At 33.6% G+C, this 15,392-nt stretch overlaps 2 protein-coding genes across 3 annotated transcripts in view; one reads left to right on the forward strand and one right to left on the reverse strand.

The window, feature by feature from the left end:
* LOC122133878 (abl interactor 1-like) overlaps positions 1 to 2,525 on the forward strand; it is a 59,292-nt gene extending 56,767 nt beyond the window's left edge. Inside the window, exon 14 of the mRNA XM_042751892.1 lies at positions 1,156 to 2,525. Within this exon, the coding sequence (XP_042607826.1) occupies positions 1,156 to 1,331 (176 nt within the window). The 3' untranslated portion in view covers positions 1,332 to 2,525. The remainder of the gene's footprint in view (positions 1 to 1,155) is intronic.
* A 75-nt stretch (positions 2,526 to 2,600) lies between these two features.
* Positions 2,601 to 13,048, reverse strand: pdss1 (prenyl (decaprenyl) diphosphate synthase, subunit 1). 2 transcript variants are annotated; one of them, XM_042752273.1, is made up of 11 exons: positions 12,962 to 13,048; positions 12,607 to 12,662; positions 11,244 to 11,370; positions 11,015 to 11,142; positions 10,790 to 10,931; positions 8,535 to 8,646; positions 8,330 to 8,439; positions 8,164 to 8,244; positions 5,570 to 5,683; positions 5,317 to 5,397; positions 2,601 to 3,147 (listed from the first exon to the last, which is right to left on the reverse strand). In XM_042752273.1, exons 2-11 carry the CDS (start codon positions 12,618 to 12,620, stop codon positions 3,007 to 3,009), a joined length of 1,050 nt encoding a protein of 349 aa, XP_042608207.1. In that variant the 5' UTR covers positions 12,621 to 12,662; positions 12,962 to 13,048; the 3' UTR covers positions 2,601 to 3,006. The 2 variants fall into 2 exon arrangements, with proteins under 2 accessions (XP_042608207.1, XP_042608206.1); XM_042752272.1 differs by having other exon boundaries at positions 11,015 to 11,145.
* Between the last annotated feature and the right edge of the window lie 2,344 nt (positions 13,049 to 15,392).

Raw genomic sequence — 15,392 nt, forward strand, 5'->3', positions numbered from 1 at the left:
TTTATTATTTATTATTTTTTTATTAGTGTTGTTGTTGCTATTTAACATTTGTTCATATATTGATTTTATTTGTTAACATTTATTCTTAAATTACATTTATATGCACACATACACATTTGTATACACATATAATTAAAATGTTATAATTAATGTTGTTTTTAACATTTGTTAGCATTATTTTTATATTTTATTACCTTTTACAAACATGTATACATAACATTTTATTTATTAGCATAACTATTTATATTTTAGTTTTATTGATAGTTAAATTCCTATGTATTAACATTATTAACATTTGTATATTTGACATTTTTTATTATTATATAAATGTCATTTAGTTTATTAACATTTCTTTTTATTTATTGAAAAATTTACCATATTTTTTATATTAATTAAAATGTATCATCATCTTATAATTATTCTATATGTATTAGCATTTTTAATTATGATTTATATATTTTATTATTATTATTATTATTATTAACTATGATTCGTTTTTAACATGTAACTTCTATTTAATGAAATTATTAATATGTATACCAATAATTCTTATTATTATTGACATTAATTTTATTAACATTTAATTATAAACATCTATATTTACTGAAATAATTACCATTTAATTTAGATAATATGAAATGTTTTTAGTATTAGTATTATTGTGCCATTTTATTTAATAGCATGTAACTATTGTTTTCATTGATATTATTGATATGTATCATTCATAATAATTTCATTATGATAAATACTTTAAGAAGTTAAATTACGTTAATAACTAAATTATATGTTACTACTAATACTAAAATATATAAATCATTAAAAATTGTTTTTGCATATTATTATATATGTTATATATTATATATGATTTATATATTTTATATTATATTTTAGCAGTAGTAGTAACATTTAATTTAGTTATTAACATAATCTTAATTCCTAAACCGTATTTAATGAAATTATTATATGTATATCAATAATAATAATAATATCAACGAAAATATAATAGTTACATGCTATTAAATAAAATGACTTAATAATTATAATTAAGCTCTTTATTGAACATTAGTGTCTTTCATCATATTGTTGCCTAAGAACACACTTAATCTAGTGCAGAGTCTGAAGTGGCTTATATTTCCCATGACTTCATCTTTGCAGTGGTTGCCATCTACGAATACACCAAGGATAAAGATGATGAACTGAGCTTCATGGAAGGAGCCATTATCTACATCATCAAGAAGAATGACGACGGCTGGTTCGAGGGCGTCTGCTGCGGCGTCACTGGTCTGTTTCCTGGAAACTACGTGGAGTCCATCATGCACTACGCCGACTGAAGAGAGCGGAGCTCCGAATCACACATCAGATCAAGCTCAACCAATCAGATCTTGAGCACTGGTCTCAATGCTTGTTCCTCACAAACGGAGAATCATGAAAAAACTTTACTTTGTGGTGATGGGTGGATGTGGGCAAACGGGATGACCGACTATTCAGAGGAAGTCAGTGTACATAAAATCAAAGTTAGCCTGTGGGTGTCTGTAGTGAATGTCAATACAACATGTGAACATGTAAAGTAGATGATTGTCTGCTTTTATGACATTTCCAACTAAAAGTCGACCATTTATTTGATTTCTTTCACCTCTGCTCTCCTTTCACATTTGTTTGGATTAAAAAAATCACTCATCTTATGAACTAATTCATGTTAGTGTTTTATCTTAAAACACCACGTCATTGCCCCAAAGTGTATCGAAATCTTAACATAAAGCATGCATACCAAATTGAGATATGTATTGTAACCTAAACGTTAAATTCCATTCTGCTTTCATCTTTTATTATTTGCAGTACACATTTTTTTTATATAGGCATTTGTAATTTTTAGTTTTATATATATATAAAATTATTATATTTGGGTAATAAATGCAAAGCACAGAACTTTTTTTTTTCTCTTATTTTCCCGAAGACTCAAATTCTCTCCTTCCATTTTAATTTTTTTAGTTAATGCCACAATGACTAAAGGATTTGCTACAATGAACAAAGAATGAATTCTGTGTAGATAGCTTTGATATTTAGTCTGTAAAGTATCTAAAGGTCTCTAATCAATACAAATCACAGTTCTTACAATGCTGGACTCATTTCTTTAGATTACCAATACTGTGGTTGGCGCATTGAACAATGAACTGAGGAGCATCACAATCACAGTCTGAGATCTGAACTAGTTACTCAACTTGGGTCTGGCATTAATTCCTCCTTTTTAAAGTTTTCATCTATTTTCATTCTCTGAGTTGTTTTAGGAGTCATACTGTCTGACGACTGATTACAGAGATGTCATGAATCTACATCTGACCGTTCTCAGTCATTTCAGGTGTTCAAAGCTAATGCCTTCAGACTTTTTTTGTCATACTGAAACATTTGAAGTGTTCCAACTGAACTCCATCTGCGCTGAAGCTCGACTCGGCTCAGAAGTTGTATTTATAATATGTTAATTGAAATTTAATTGTACAGTCTTTTATAATAAATCATTCTATGTAAAATGTGTGTCTGTTAATTTACATTTTTGGCCATGTGTTACCAAGATGGGAAAGTAAGTGTCAAACCGGAGGTTTACATTTTTTTAAAAATAAAACATTTTTTAATTTGAGTAAATAGCCAGTGAGGTTTAAGGCCTCGGTTGTTATTTAGCACTTGATACAAAAGTACATTAACAAGAACAAAGACGTAGTGTGGACGGATGTTTCAGCGATCATCTGTAACAGATCCACATAGACCCACACGTGACTGTAGCACCCCCATCTGTGCTACTCCTTGAATTACAATGATTTCACAGAGTTTCTGCTTCTGTACCAGTAGAGCAGCTCACGCAGAGGTTAACGGAGGTCAGGGCTCTGCGTTTAGAGCATACAGTGACAATGTAAATGTGATTCTTTGATCTCTGAAGCCCCGGCGTCCGTCTCTGTCTCCCAGCAGGGCCCTGCAGAGGTGTAGCTGCCTGAGTGTGGAGCTCTGCGTCCAGGCTCACTTGTCCCTGCGCAGCACCAGCTCGGTCAGCTGGATGAGCGCGTCTCGCTCTGTCGACTGCTGCAGCTGGCTGATCTGACCAATGGCCTCTTGGCAGTAGTGTTGGGCGAGGTAGTTAGTCTGTTCCACACCGTCACTCTGTGTGTGTGTGTGAAAACACAGATGAGTGAGGCTGTTCAAAGCTACTTACAGAAACTTCTGTAATGATTCTTTAACTATTCTAATGGGATGAAGCACAAGAAATGTATCAAAAACTTGTCCAGGTCATATTCCTGAGGAGGACTATGAGTGACACTTACATATAAAATGAAGGAATATGTTCTATTAATTGTCACCCTAGAGCACAAAACCAGTCTTAAGTAGCACGGGTATATTTGTAGCAATAGCCAACAATACATTAGCTGGGTTCAAAATTATTGATTTTTCTTTTACATTTACATTTAGTCATTTAGCAGACACTTTTATCCAAAGTGACTTACAAATGAGGACAATGGAAGCAATCAAAATCAACAAAAGAGCAATGATATACAAGTGCTGTAACTTTTACACCAAAAATCATTAGGATATTAAGTAAAGATCATGTTCAATGAAGATATTTTGTACATTTCCTACCATAAATACATCAAAACTTAATTCTTGATTAGTAATATGCATTACTAAGAACTTAAAGGCGATTTTCTCAATAGTTAGATTTTTTTTTTGTTTTTTTGCACCCTCAGATTCTAGATTTTTAAATAGCTGTATCTCGGCCAAATATTGTCCTAACATAAACCATACATCAATTGAAAACTTATTTATTCAAATGTATATTATTTTTAGACTAATAAAGACTAGACCTATTTAAAACAACTTGTGTTAAAATGCAGTTTTAAATTAAATCATTTCTTAAATAGAAAAAAAAAAATACAAATGTAAGTTAATTTATTTTTGAATGCAGTTAAATGAAACAAAATAGTAAAAGAAATAAGTTTTAAATACATATTTTAATCGGCATTTTGAGAAAAAAAAAAAATTTACTTTTTCAATATTTCACCATAAAAAAGTTTTTTTATTTAATTTTATTATTCTTCTTATTTATTTATTTATTTTTTGCTTAAAACAAGCCTTTTTAATATCATACAAAAAAAATAAATTCTCATTAATATAACACCAAAAAATTTAATTAAGGTTATGCAATATACTTTATGAAAACATTGTAGTATATGTAGTATAGCAAAATAATGAGTAAATGTTTGGTATACATATTTATGTAATAAATGTATAAAGGTTCTAGATCATGTCATTTTCACACCTCACAATTTCCAAAACTCTTTTTATGGAGCTTTGTCTACTGAAAGACATTTCTTCAGCTGAAAAATCAGTAAATCCTCACAGTATTTTCATATGACATACATTAAAGGGAGAGTTCACCCAAAAATGAAAATTCTGTCATTAATTACTCATCCTCATGTCATTCCAAACCCGTAAGACCTTCGTTCAACTTCAGAACACAAATTAAGATATTTTTTGATGAAATCTGAGAGCTTTCTGACTCTCTGTAGAGAGCAAGGGTACTACCACGATCAAGGCACAGGAACGTAGTAAGGACATCGGTAAAATAATCCATGTGACATCAAGGGTTCAACCGTAATTTTATGAAGCTATGAAAATACTTTTTTGCACAAAGAAAACAAAAATGATGACTTTATTCAACAATTCTTCTCCTCCGCGTCACCCTAGCGCCATTTTAAAAGTACCATGATGCATGTGCGTGCTTTCCTCTGAATGTAAACAAGGCACACATGCGTTTGAAATGACATGAGGGTGAGTAATTAATGACAGAATTTTCATTTTTGGGTGAACTGTCCCTTTAAATATGGAGCCTCCCTGACTTGATTTACTACTTAGTGCTATAGTTGTATATAGAGGTGAAATGGAATCTGGACATGTCTTCATGAGATTCACTCTGATACAACATAGGGCTGCAAAATTATTAATCACATTCAAAATAAAAGTTTATGTTTACATACTATGTGTGTGTGTAGATGGTGTATAATTATTATGTATATATAAATACACATGTACATGTATATATCAAGGAAAAATATGTTAGACTTATACATATTTATAGTTATATATAATATAAATTATATACAAGTATAAATATATATACACATACAAATATTTTTTAGATGCATACATATGTGTGTGTGTGTATTTATAAATATACACAGTACACACACATATAATATGTAAACATAAACTTTTATTTTGAATTGAATGTAATTAATCGTTTTGTAGCCCTAATTCGAGACAAATCCTTCTCACCTTCAGGACATATTGCCAGGCTCGGTCCACATCTCCATCAGAGCTGAAGCGTCTCATTATCATTGCATGCAGCTCGGGAAACTAAAGAGTGAAATCAGTGTGAGTATGGTTGAGAAGACTTTAAAAAACAAAGATTGTGTTAGAGTTACGTTTATAGCTGTAATAAACCAAGTCAAACATTAGACCCGATTCTCCTGAATCTACTTGAGGATGTGACAACATATGAGAGCACAGATGTGTTTGGCTGTCATACCTGTTGACAAGCGAACAGAACCGGACCGGTGGCCAGACCCAGTTTGAGATCGGCAGCGGACGGCTTGCCCAGGAGGTTTGCACTGGAAGTGAAGTCCAGAATGTCATCCACGAGCTGCAAAACACAACACAACTGACACTATTCTTACAACATCATAATTTAAGATAAAACAATGGGAACTTTAATGAAATGCTTACACAATTATGGTTGTGTAGTAAACAGAACGGCAATCTAGTCCAGTCTGAAATGTTTGAAATGTATTTACATAAGTCTATTTAGTGTTGCTTGTGAAGAAATGACACACTGATGCTTTCCCTAGAAGAACCAGATGAACTCTCCACTGCTGAAGATTGTTATAGTTCATTATTTCCTACATTTGTAACTGCCAACAAAAAGAGCAACCACAGCAACAGCCAGAACTTTATGATTTTGATAGTAACGGCAAACTGAATCTGCCTCTCAAACTGCTCGCAAGTACAGAATTTAGTTCTTTTTTGTGGCTTACTGTGCGTAAACGGTCAAATACATACAAAACTGTGTCAAAATATAGAGTATTCACAGTCTTAGAAAACACAGTTATGTCTTAAGTGAGAGCAAACCGTTGAGAAAGAAAATGCATATGTTTTGTTGTATTGGATCTGTGCATTAGGTCTTAAAATGACAGCAGTCTGATGCGTGTTTGTGTCCTTAATGTTAATCAAAAACCAAAAGGGGAAAAAAAAAGCTGTTCTTCACTAAATAACTTTTGTTGAATACTACTGTTAAAGCTACCTTTTCTAATCTTTATTTTATTTATTTGTGCTAGTAACTGCTTAGAATGTATTTCTTATTTTATTGCTGACTGTTAATTTAAAAAAAAAAAATTATTTCTTTGTATTGTTTAGTAAAGAAAGTTTATAAATTGGCAATGTACACAAGCAACATTCATACGTGCTAGGGCTGGGCAATATGGCCTAAAAAAAAAAAAATCCCAGATTTTTTCACCAAAAATCCGATTTACGATTTAAATCGATTTTTTTTTTCCCCCTACAATATTCAAATGACAAAGAAATTGATCAAAACAAGTTTTAATATAATTCTTTATTTATTATTTACCAGTCAAATTTATAACCAAGAAGATGATTTAAAAAAAAAAAAAAAAGAAGTAATGTTATTACCTTAATGCTGGAAAGACCTTTATTTATTTATTTATTTTTTTATTTAATACTAGCCTATCATGCATCTAACCATCCACTCGGCGTTAAGAGCTGTTAAGATTAAAACTGGCAACTACAGTGAGTCATTTTTTTCTTATATAAATTATTTGTAAATAGAGCAGACGCTACACCGGACGCGATAGTTGTTGTTGGTGAGCCGCACAACGAGCATTGCTGCAGGTTGCTTTTTGGCGGATATGCTGTGCTTGTGCTGCCGCGGTCTTGTTCATTTTGTAGGGCAAAACATCTCTCTCACTCGGCAGCAGAGTATGTGAGTGGAGTGGAGCGGCAACTATTTCCCTCCGCGCTCCGAGCATTTAATAATCACTCCGCGCTCACTGATACCAGAAACACCGCTTCGCCTTCGCTCCGTGGCTAACGTATTTCAGTATGTTTGAAATGCTATGTTCATAATGTAGCCTATATTAAAATAAAAAGTAAAATAACAGTAGAGTTTCAAAGGGGATTAGGCTATTGTGTGCAAACTTTTTTTTTCCTACCACATGCCAAACTAATAACATTGTCAGCATTAAAAGGTATAATTGCTGCTTTCTGCTGTGCAAATTTTGTTTGTGATGAAAAATAGCAGTTCATTTTCCGTCAGTTATTTTATCTACAGATCGATGCATTTCTTACAGATTTCAAAATCAGATAAAGATGAAGTATTGTAAGATTACATTTGTTTGAATGCATTATTGCGAAAGCGATTGTGTGTGAATTTGCTGTATCTATTTAAATCATGCTTTAAGCCGAAAATATTCAGTAAAAGGAACAGACAAACTCCTTGAGAACTAGCCTGTAACTTCCCGCTCGGTTACTGCTGTCATTATAATCTTCTGATTTGACAGATCCATCTGTATCAAGCTATAGCTAAATATGTTTAACGTGAATTTTTGCTAAATATGCAGTTATATTACGGGCTGTTGGCATGAATTGTACTCGTGATGGAGCGGTGCTGGAGCGAGTGAAAACCACGACGCTCCGACTTTTAAAAACTCCGCTCCTCGCTCCAGTCAAAATCACATCGCTCTGCTAGTGAGTAAGGATTAATATGTTCTGCTCGGCAGCATGTCTCTATGACAAACGCGCGGGGGGAGGGTTGAGCTCAATCGGAACTACGGGAGCCCTGAGTGGAGCGTCGGTGGATGTTAAAAAGAAAACCGATTTTCATTCAAACAAACCGATGTAAACTACACATTCGAGTTAATCGATAAAATCGATTTATCGCCCAGCCCTAATACGTGCTTCATAAATATGAATTACAAAAATATATAAAGTAATAGTGATGATATTTAAATAATAGAATAATACTCCTATAATACACACACATGAAAATGATAGAGCTAACATAAATAAAAAATCCAAGAGAAATTATTCACACATACATCAGAAAATTACCTGGAATGCAATTCCAACATTTCGTCCATACTGATAGGCAATCTCATGCACCTCGGGATCAGAATTCACCAATATTGACACCTACAATTCAGAGGAAATAACACTGGTGTTTAACTTCTTTTTCAGCTCTGAACTTCATCGTATTATTAAGACAGAACGTACATACTGCTTTACAACTGTTCGCAATGAGACTCGCAGTCTTCTTGAAGGTTTTCTCAAGGTAGTGCTTGAATCTCTCGTTTTCATTCTCTTTAGCCCCCAGCTGCATGAATTCACCTGGAATTCAGCAATGAAAAATATATAAGAAAAATAAAAATAAACCGTTCCACTTTATAAAACATGCATCATGAATCAAATCCAGACTGGCTTACCTCGCACAAGGTCTTCTATGACTTGTGACAGCACAGACACTACTGTAGTGTTCCCAATACGTGCTAATGCCATGGATGCCGCTGACAGAATGAAATCTCCAGCCAGGATAGCCTAACAGTTCCAGATAAAACATAATATTAATGTTGTTGCTTATTTTCAAATCACTAACAAAAATACATCAGATTTCACACTGAACATCAACAGGGTTTCTGAAAGTTTTATGAAAGCAAATCTTAAAAAGACCTTTACATGACCAAGTCATTCAATGGAACACAGTGTGTCAATATATTCTCTAAATGTAAATGTATTATATTACAAATGTTTCAAGTTTTAAAATACAACTTGCAACATTACTATAATTAAAAAAAAAAAAAACTTTTGCAGCAATTACAGCCTGGCAGACCTCAGGCATTCTAGCTGTTAATTTCTCAAAGTAATCTAATGAGATTGCACCCCATGCTTCCTAGGGCATCTCCCACAAGATGGATTGGCTTCCTCCGGACCCTACGTTCAAGCTGCTTCCACAACAGCTCAATAGGGTTCAGATCCGGAGACTGTGCTGGCCTCCATTACAGTCAGAATTCAGGCCCCAATCAAGTGTTGTCCACAGGGTATGGTATGGCGTTGTAAAAACTTGTGATAGCTTTCCTTCCTCAAGGTCTCTTCCACTCTAAATCTCCTCTTTTACCACCTCCAGACCCTCACGCTGCCTCCACCATGCTTGACTGAAGGTATTAAGCACTGTTCTAGCATCTTTTCATTTGTTCTGCGTCTCGCAAATGTTCTTCTGTTTGATCCGAGGACTCATCGGTCCACAACACCTTCTTCCAGTCTTCCAGTGTCTGTGCTCTTCTGCACATCTCAGTCTTTTGTTTTTATTGGCCCCAAGTGAGATATGGCTTTTGCTTGGCAATTCGGTCATGAAGTCCAGCATCCTGAAGTCGCCTCGCCACTGTTGATGCGGACACTGGTGTTTGATGGGTATCATTTAGTGCAGCTGGCAGTTGAGGACCTGTGAGGTGTCTGTCATAAACTACACACTCTCAGATATTTGTCTTCTTGTACAATTGTGCATCAGGGCCTCCCACTCCTTTTTCTGTCCCTTTTAGAGTCAGTTTGTGCTGCTCTCTGAAGGGACTAGTTAACAGAATGATAAGAAGTCTTAAGTTTCCTCGCGATTTCTCGCATTGAGTAACCTTCCTTTCTAAGGACAACAGACTGACGGATCTCTAATGAAAGTTCTTTCTTTCTGGCCATTTTGAGCCTGTAAACCAAATAAACAACTGCTGATGTTCAGATACTAAACTAACCTAAAGAATGCCATGTTCCCTTGCTTGCTCCATTAGTACAACGGTTCTCAGCTGTGCAACACAATTGCAAAAGGGTTTTCTCATAATCAGTTAGCCTTGTAAAATTATAAACTTGAATTAGCAGCCATACCAGCAGATTGATTCAGAGGACTGACAACTGTTAATAATGGGCCTCTATGCAAAATGTAGATCATTCTTTAAAAAATTATCTGATTAATTTGAATTGTTAATAAAATGGATAAAATTGTTTGTGAATTGCATGAAAATGTACAAGTGAAAAATTGAGTTAACCGTTTTTCCATCTCCTCTGTGTCTCTCCATATCACTGTATGCTGTGTATCCTCTTCTGTGTCATCCGCGCCACAAGGATGCGCTGTTTTATTTCAAATGAAAGCTAAATACATGTAGAAACAGTGCATCCTTGTGGTGCGGATGACACAGAAGAGCATACACAGCACACAGTGATATGGAGAGACACAGAGGAGACTGTTGACAAAGGAATTATTGAATAAAGTCGTTATTATTGTTTCTTCGCTTACAAAAAGTGTTCTCGTCACTTCATACAACCCAGACTGCACGTCTGATGGCAGATAGAGTATTCTGATGACGACTTTTATACCTTTCCTGGACCTTGACACTGATATTTACTTGGCAGTCTATGGGACAGTCTCAAGCCTCCAGGTTTTCATCCAAAATATCTTCAATTGTGTTCCAAAGATGAACAGAGCTTTTACGGGTTTGGAACAACATGGGGGTAAGTGATTAATGACAAAATTTTCATTTTGAGGTGGAGTAACCCTTTAACAAAATTTAATGGCATAACTTTAGGAATTTAATACTTTCTGCTTTGATTTAAGACCTTAATTTTTGAAAGGGCAAATTAAGATTTTATTAAGACCCAGAAAAACCCTAAAATCTATTTTATGATCAGATGGGTTACTCACTTTTCTCTCTCCCCAGACTTTATTAATGGTGTTTTTGCCACGTCTTGTGTCCGAATCATCAATGACGTCGTCATGCACCAGACTGGCTGTGTGGATCATCTCAGAGATCATAGCGATGGAGCGCTGCGCCGGCAGCAGAGCCCTGAGGACATCAGATCTGCTTTATTAACACTGACTGATGCATCACATTACACACACACACACAGCGCTGAAGTGCTTTCTCACCCCTCTTTATTGCTGTGGACGTTACAAGCTCGAGCCATCAGGATTACAATCATCGGTCGAAAGGCTTTTCCCTTTCCATCAAAGTAATAATCACACAGCGCGTTCAGCTCTGCCTTAGAGACGAGCAGCTGCTGAAACGGGAAGTTCAAAAGGTCAGTTGCAGTAGTTTGCTTTATAAAAGGCATAAAATGCTATAAAACTTAGCACTGGGTAAGTGCTCTTGATTTACCTTTTTTATGTCTTCGTATAAATTTTGCAAATCTTTTTGTGCTAGTGAGAAAGGATCTTTTAACTTTGCATCACTGCATATACTGCAACAGACTCGTGGTGTTGTGTACAGACATCTATTCCTGCGCCTGGAACACAAACATGTAAGTACTTAATAAACACATGAAACATTTGGGTAACACTTTATTTTAAGGTGTCCTTGTTACACGTTACATGTACTTGCTATAATAATTACAATTAATTATACATAATTTCATCCAAGTAACCCTAAACCAAACCTTAATCCTAACCTTATAGTATATACATGTAGTTAATTAATATTACGTAAAACTTAAGTGTATAATTATCACACTGGAACAAGGACACCTTAAGATAAAGTGTAACCAAAACTTGTTTTAAAAAACAATAAATAAACAATAAAATGAAAAAAGAAAATGACTTCAAACAGTATGAATGTGTGCATAAGAGAGATCAGGGCTTGCTGACACACTTGACACTTGGTGTATTTTATCATTTTTGAAAGTCAATTTCAAAATCTGTATCATATATATATATATATATATATATATATATATATATATATATATATATATATAAATAAATAAATAAAAAGTACAGTCATATAAATATTCACATAATATTGTGAAATCATTCTAATGCTGATTTGCTGTTCGAAAAACAGTTGTGCTTAATATTTGTGGATACTGTGATCCGTTTTATTTATGATTCTTTGATAAATAAAGTTAGAATAGAAACAACTTTTGTAATATTTTATATATTTTGTAACAATCTCTTGTAACATTTTAAATGTCTCTTCTGTCACTTTTGATCATTTGACTGCAACCATACTGAAAAAAAATTATTTATTTATTTCAGTTAGACTTCATTTTAAGGTGTCCTTGTTAGTGTGATAATTACATGTTTAAGTACTGAGTAATATTAATTAGTTACATGTAGTTACTATATGGTTAGGGTTAGGATTACTTGCATGTAATTATGCATAACTTATTGTTATTATAACAGTAAGTGCATGTAACGTGTGACGAGGACACCTTAAAATAGAGTGTTACCTAATTTCTTTCAAAAAAAAAAAAAAAAAAAAGTAAACCTTAGTAACTTTTGAACTATTGTATAAAATTCAAATGTTTTGTAATTAATTTAAATAATTTTCATGTAAAAACACCAAACAGCTAATGTGGCCTGTTAGAAATACACTCTAGACATATCTGAAACGTTGACCCTCGTAGTTATTTTTATGTAGTCCTTGTGACACCTTCCCCATGTGACAACTTGCCCCGGTGTCCTTATGCATACAAATTAATGTAATAGTACTATATTAATTAGCACACGTGACATTGACATACCTCGCGATAGTCATTGGTTTGTTAAAATTATATACAGGACCCTGCTGGAATAAAACCTGAAAAACATAAATACTAGATCACATAGAGCTAAAAGTAGTGCAGTATCCATCAAAACGGAACACAAGACTTCCTGTCAAGGATTCTTCACACATCCTGTATCAGTTAACAGTGGAGTGTCTCTCATGCACGAGTGATTGACCTTTAACATTACACTATATAATATACGAATTTCAACACTGTTACAACGCACAACATTCACACTCCTAATGTGAACTCAGTGTAATACTGTCAGGCAGCTGTCTGTCAGTCATTGGCTCACGCTGGTGACCTTCATGTGTATCAGTGTGGTCGCTACCTGTGTCGCAGCGGTGGAGCTCTCTGTCCTTCCGCTTCCTGAAGCCGCGTGAGTGAAAACTCTTCTGCTGAACCCGCTGAACCAGTCAAGAAGAGTAGAGCAGTGAACCCTGATCATCAGTCATGGAGTACAGCGGATCGAGTTGTGATTACTACCCCACCGACCGACTCTTGCTCCTCCAGCATCGACTCCGTTTTATGGCCGTTCACTCCTTAGGAGTATTACCGCCACCTACTGTATACCTTGCCCACATGAATAATGGATCTGAATTGCAAAAAAAAAAAAAAAAAAAAAAAAAAAAAAAAAAAATTTTTTTAAATCCCTTTAACATCCCAGAGGATCAGATACCAAGCTTCAGCTGACGCTGCGTGTTCAGCTCCTCCAGCTTCCACACTGATCTCCTCAACCTCCAGGATGATCAGAGCTACTTGCTCCTTCTCCTCAGGCTCTAGATCCGGTGATCTAGTCCTGTAAGCTCTAAAAAATGTCATCACGTCCTTAAACCTCTGTCTATCACTCAAACCCTTTCCCAATAAATCCATTATACTCACTGACCTGTTCTTTATATTTTTAAAAAGATCACTACGCTGTTCTTCATATTTACTACACTTAAAAAACACATGTTCTACTGTTTCAACCACACCACATTCATCACACATACCATTTCCATGTTTTCCCATTAATGCCAGTGTTGAGTTTAATCCTGTATGCCCCATCCTTAGTCTAGAAATCATTACTTCTTCTTTTCTATGCCTTCCATAGCACGATTCTTTTTTCCTACTGACTTAACAATACTATAATACCACCTACCTGTACTGCTACTATCCCATCTTTGTTGCCATATTTTTGTTATTTCTCTGTTAATTATTGATCTAACTTCATTTCTTTCCTAAAGGTATCTTAATATCTATCAATTCTTTCCTTAACGCTTCTTTTGCTAACTTATCCGCTATTTCGTTTCCTACTATCCCAATATGTGCCGGCACCCAACAAAAGTATACAATTATACCCTCTATGTTCAACCACCGACCGACTCTTCAGTTACCGAGCCGCCTCATGAACCGGAAGAGACTGTCACGTGATGTACGGCTGTTGGACTATTGGTTGGAAGAGGGCTATTTTAGAAATAGAATAAATAGGGGGATGATTTGCAGTTAGCGTGCACGGGTTATAAAATAGGCGTGGTTTAGTGGCCCATAACTTGTTTCTAAGTGGTCAGATTCGTAAGTTCTGAATAATAAATATAAATTATTATTATTATTATTATTATTATTATTATTATTATTATTATTATTATTATTATTATTATATTATTTCAATTTTAATTATAAATATTTACAAGTTAATAAATAATATTATTTTTAAAAAAATCAAACAAAACGTCTACCGGTTATAAAATAGGCGTGGTATAGTGGCCCATAACTCGTCTCTAATTAGTCAGATTCATAAATATCTGAATTATATTATTATTGTTGTTGTTGTTGTCGTCGTCAGTTATTTCAATTTAGTTATATGTTAATAAATAATATTTAAAAAAAAAAAAAAAAAAAAGAAAAGTGTAAGGGTTATAAAATAGGCGTGTTATCGTGGTCCATAACTTGTCTCTAATTAGTCAGATTCATAAAAATCTAAATTTTATTATTATTGTTGTTGTTGTTGTTGTTGTTGTTGTTGTTGTTGTTGTCGTCGTCGTCGTCGTCGTCGTCGTCGTCAGTTATTTCAATTTCAGTTATAAATAGTTATATGTTAATAAATTTTAATAATAAAAAAATATATATATAAAATTAGAGTTATAAAATAGGCGTGTTATAGTGGTCCATTACTTTTTCTCTTATTGGTCGGATTCGTACATTTTAAATAATTATAAATAATTGTAAGTAGTTACATGTTAATAAGTAATATTATAAAATAAGAAATGTTAATAAAATAATTAAATACAAACATACAAAAACATTATAAAAAATATTATATGTGTCTTGTATATTATATGTGTCAAATTATATAATAATTATTTTTTTTTTTTTTCTTTTACAAATTATATTATCGTTTAGTCAATAGATATAAATAGACACATGTGTTAATAGATAAAATAAATTATTGCAACAATAAATATTGATTAGTAATGAAAATGTTTTTTTTTTTTATGACTTGGGGTTGCTAGAGATAAAAATGTCTAGATGAAGTTTAATAGCCGGAAAACAAGTGGCTTAAAAGGGAAGGAAAAAAAAATAAAGAACAATATATATATTCTATAAAATTTAATGTTCTGAATCCATATAATTAATAGATTTAATCAGTTTTATTTTGTAGGCACTAAAATAAATAAATAAATAAATAATAAAGAAAGAAAAGTAAACGGAGGTTCTTATGGCCTTTTGAGCCGCCGAGCGCCCCCTAGTCGAACATGGAGGTATTGTTTATGTAACAAAGA

The sequence above is a fragment of the Cyprinus carpio genome, chromosome B24 (genome assembly GCF_018340385.1).
Source record: "Cyprinus carpio isolate SPL01 chromosome B24, ASM1834038v1, whole genome shotgun sequence".
Taxonomy (NCBI): domain Eukaryota; kingdom Metazoa; phylum Chordata; class Actinopteri; order Cypriniformes; family Cyprinidae; genus Cyprinus; species Cyprinus carpio.

Coding starts and splice junctions, on each gene's coding strand:
- pdss1 (XM_042752272.1), bottom strand. Junction 11,146..11,243: donor TATACGAAGACATAAAAAAG/GTAAATCAAGAG, acceptor TTCCCGTTTCAG/CAGCTGCTCGTCTCTAAGGC. Junction 5,398..5,569: donor TTCTGTTCGCTTGTCAACAG/GTATGACAGCCA, acceptor TTCACTCTTTAG/TTTCCCGAGCTGCATGCAAT.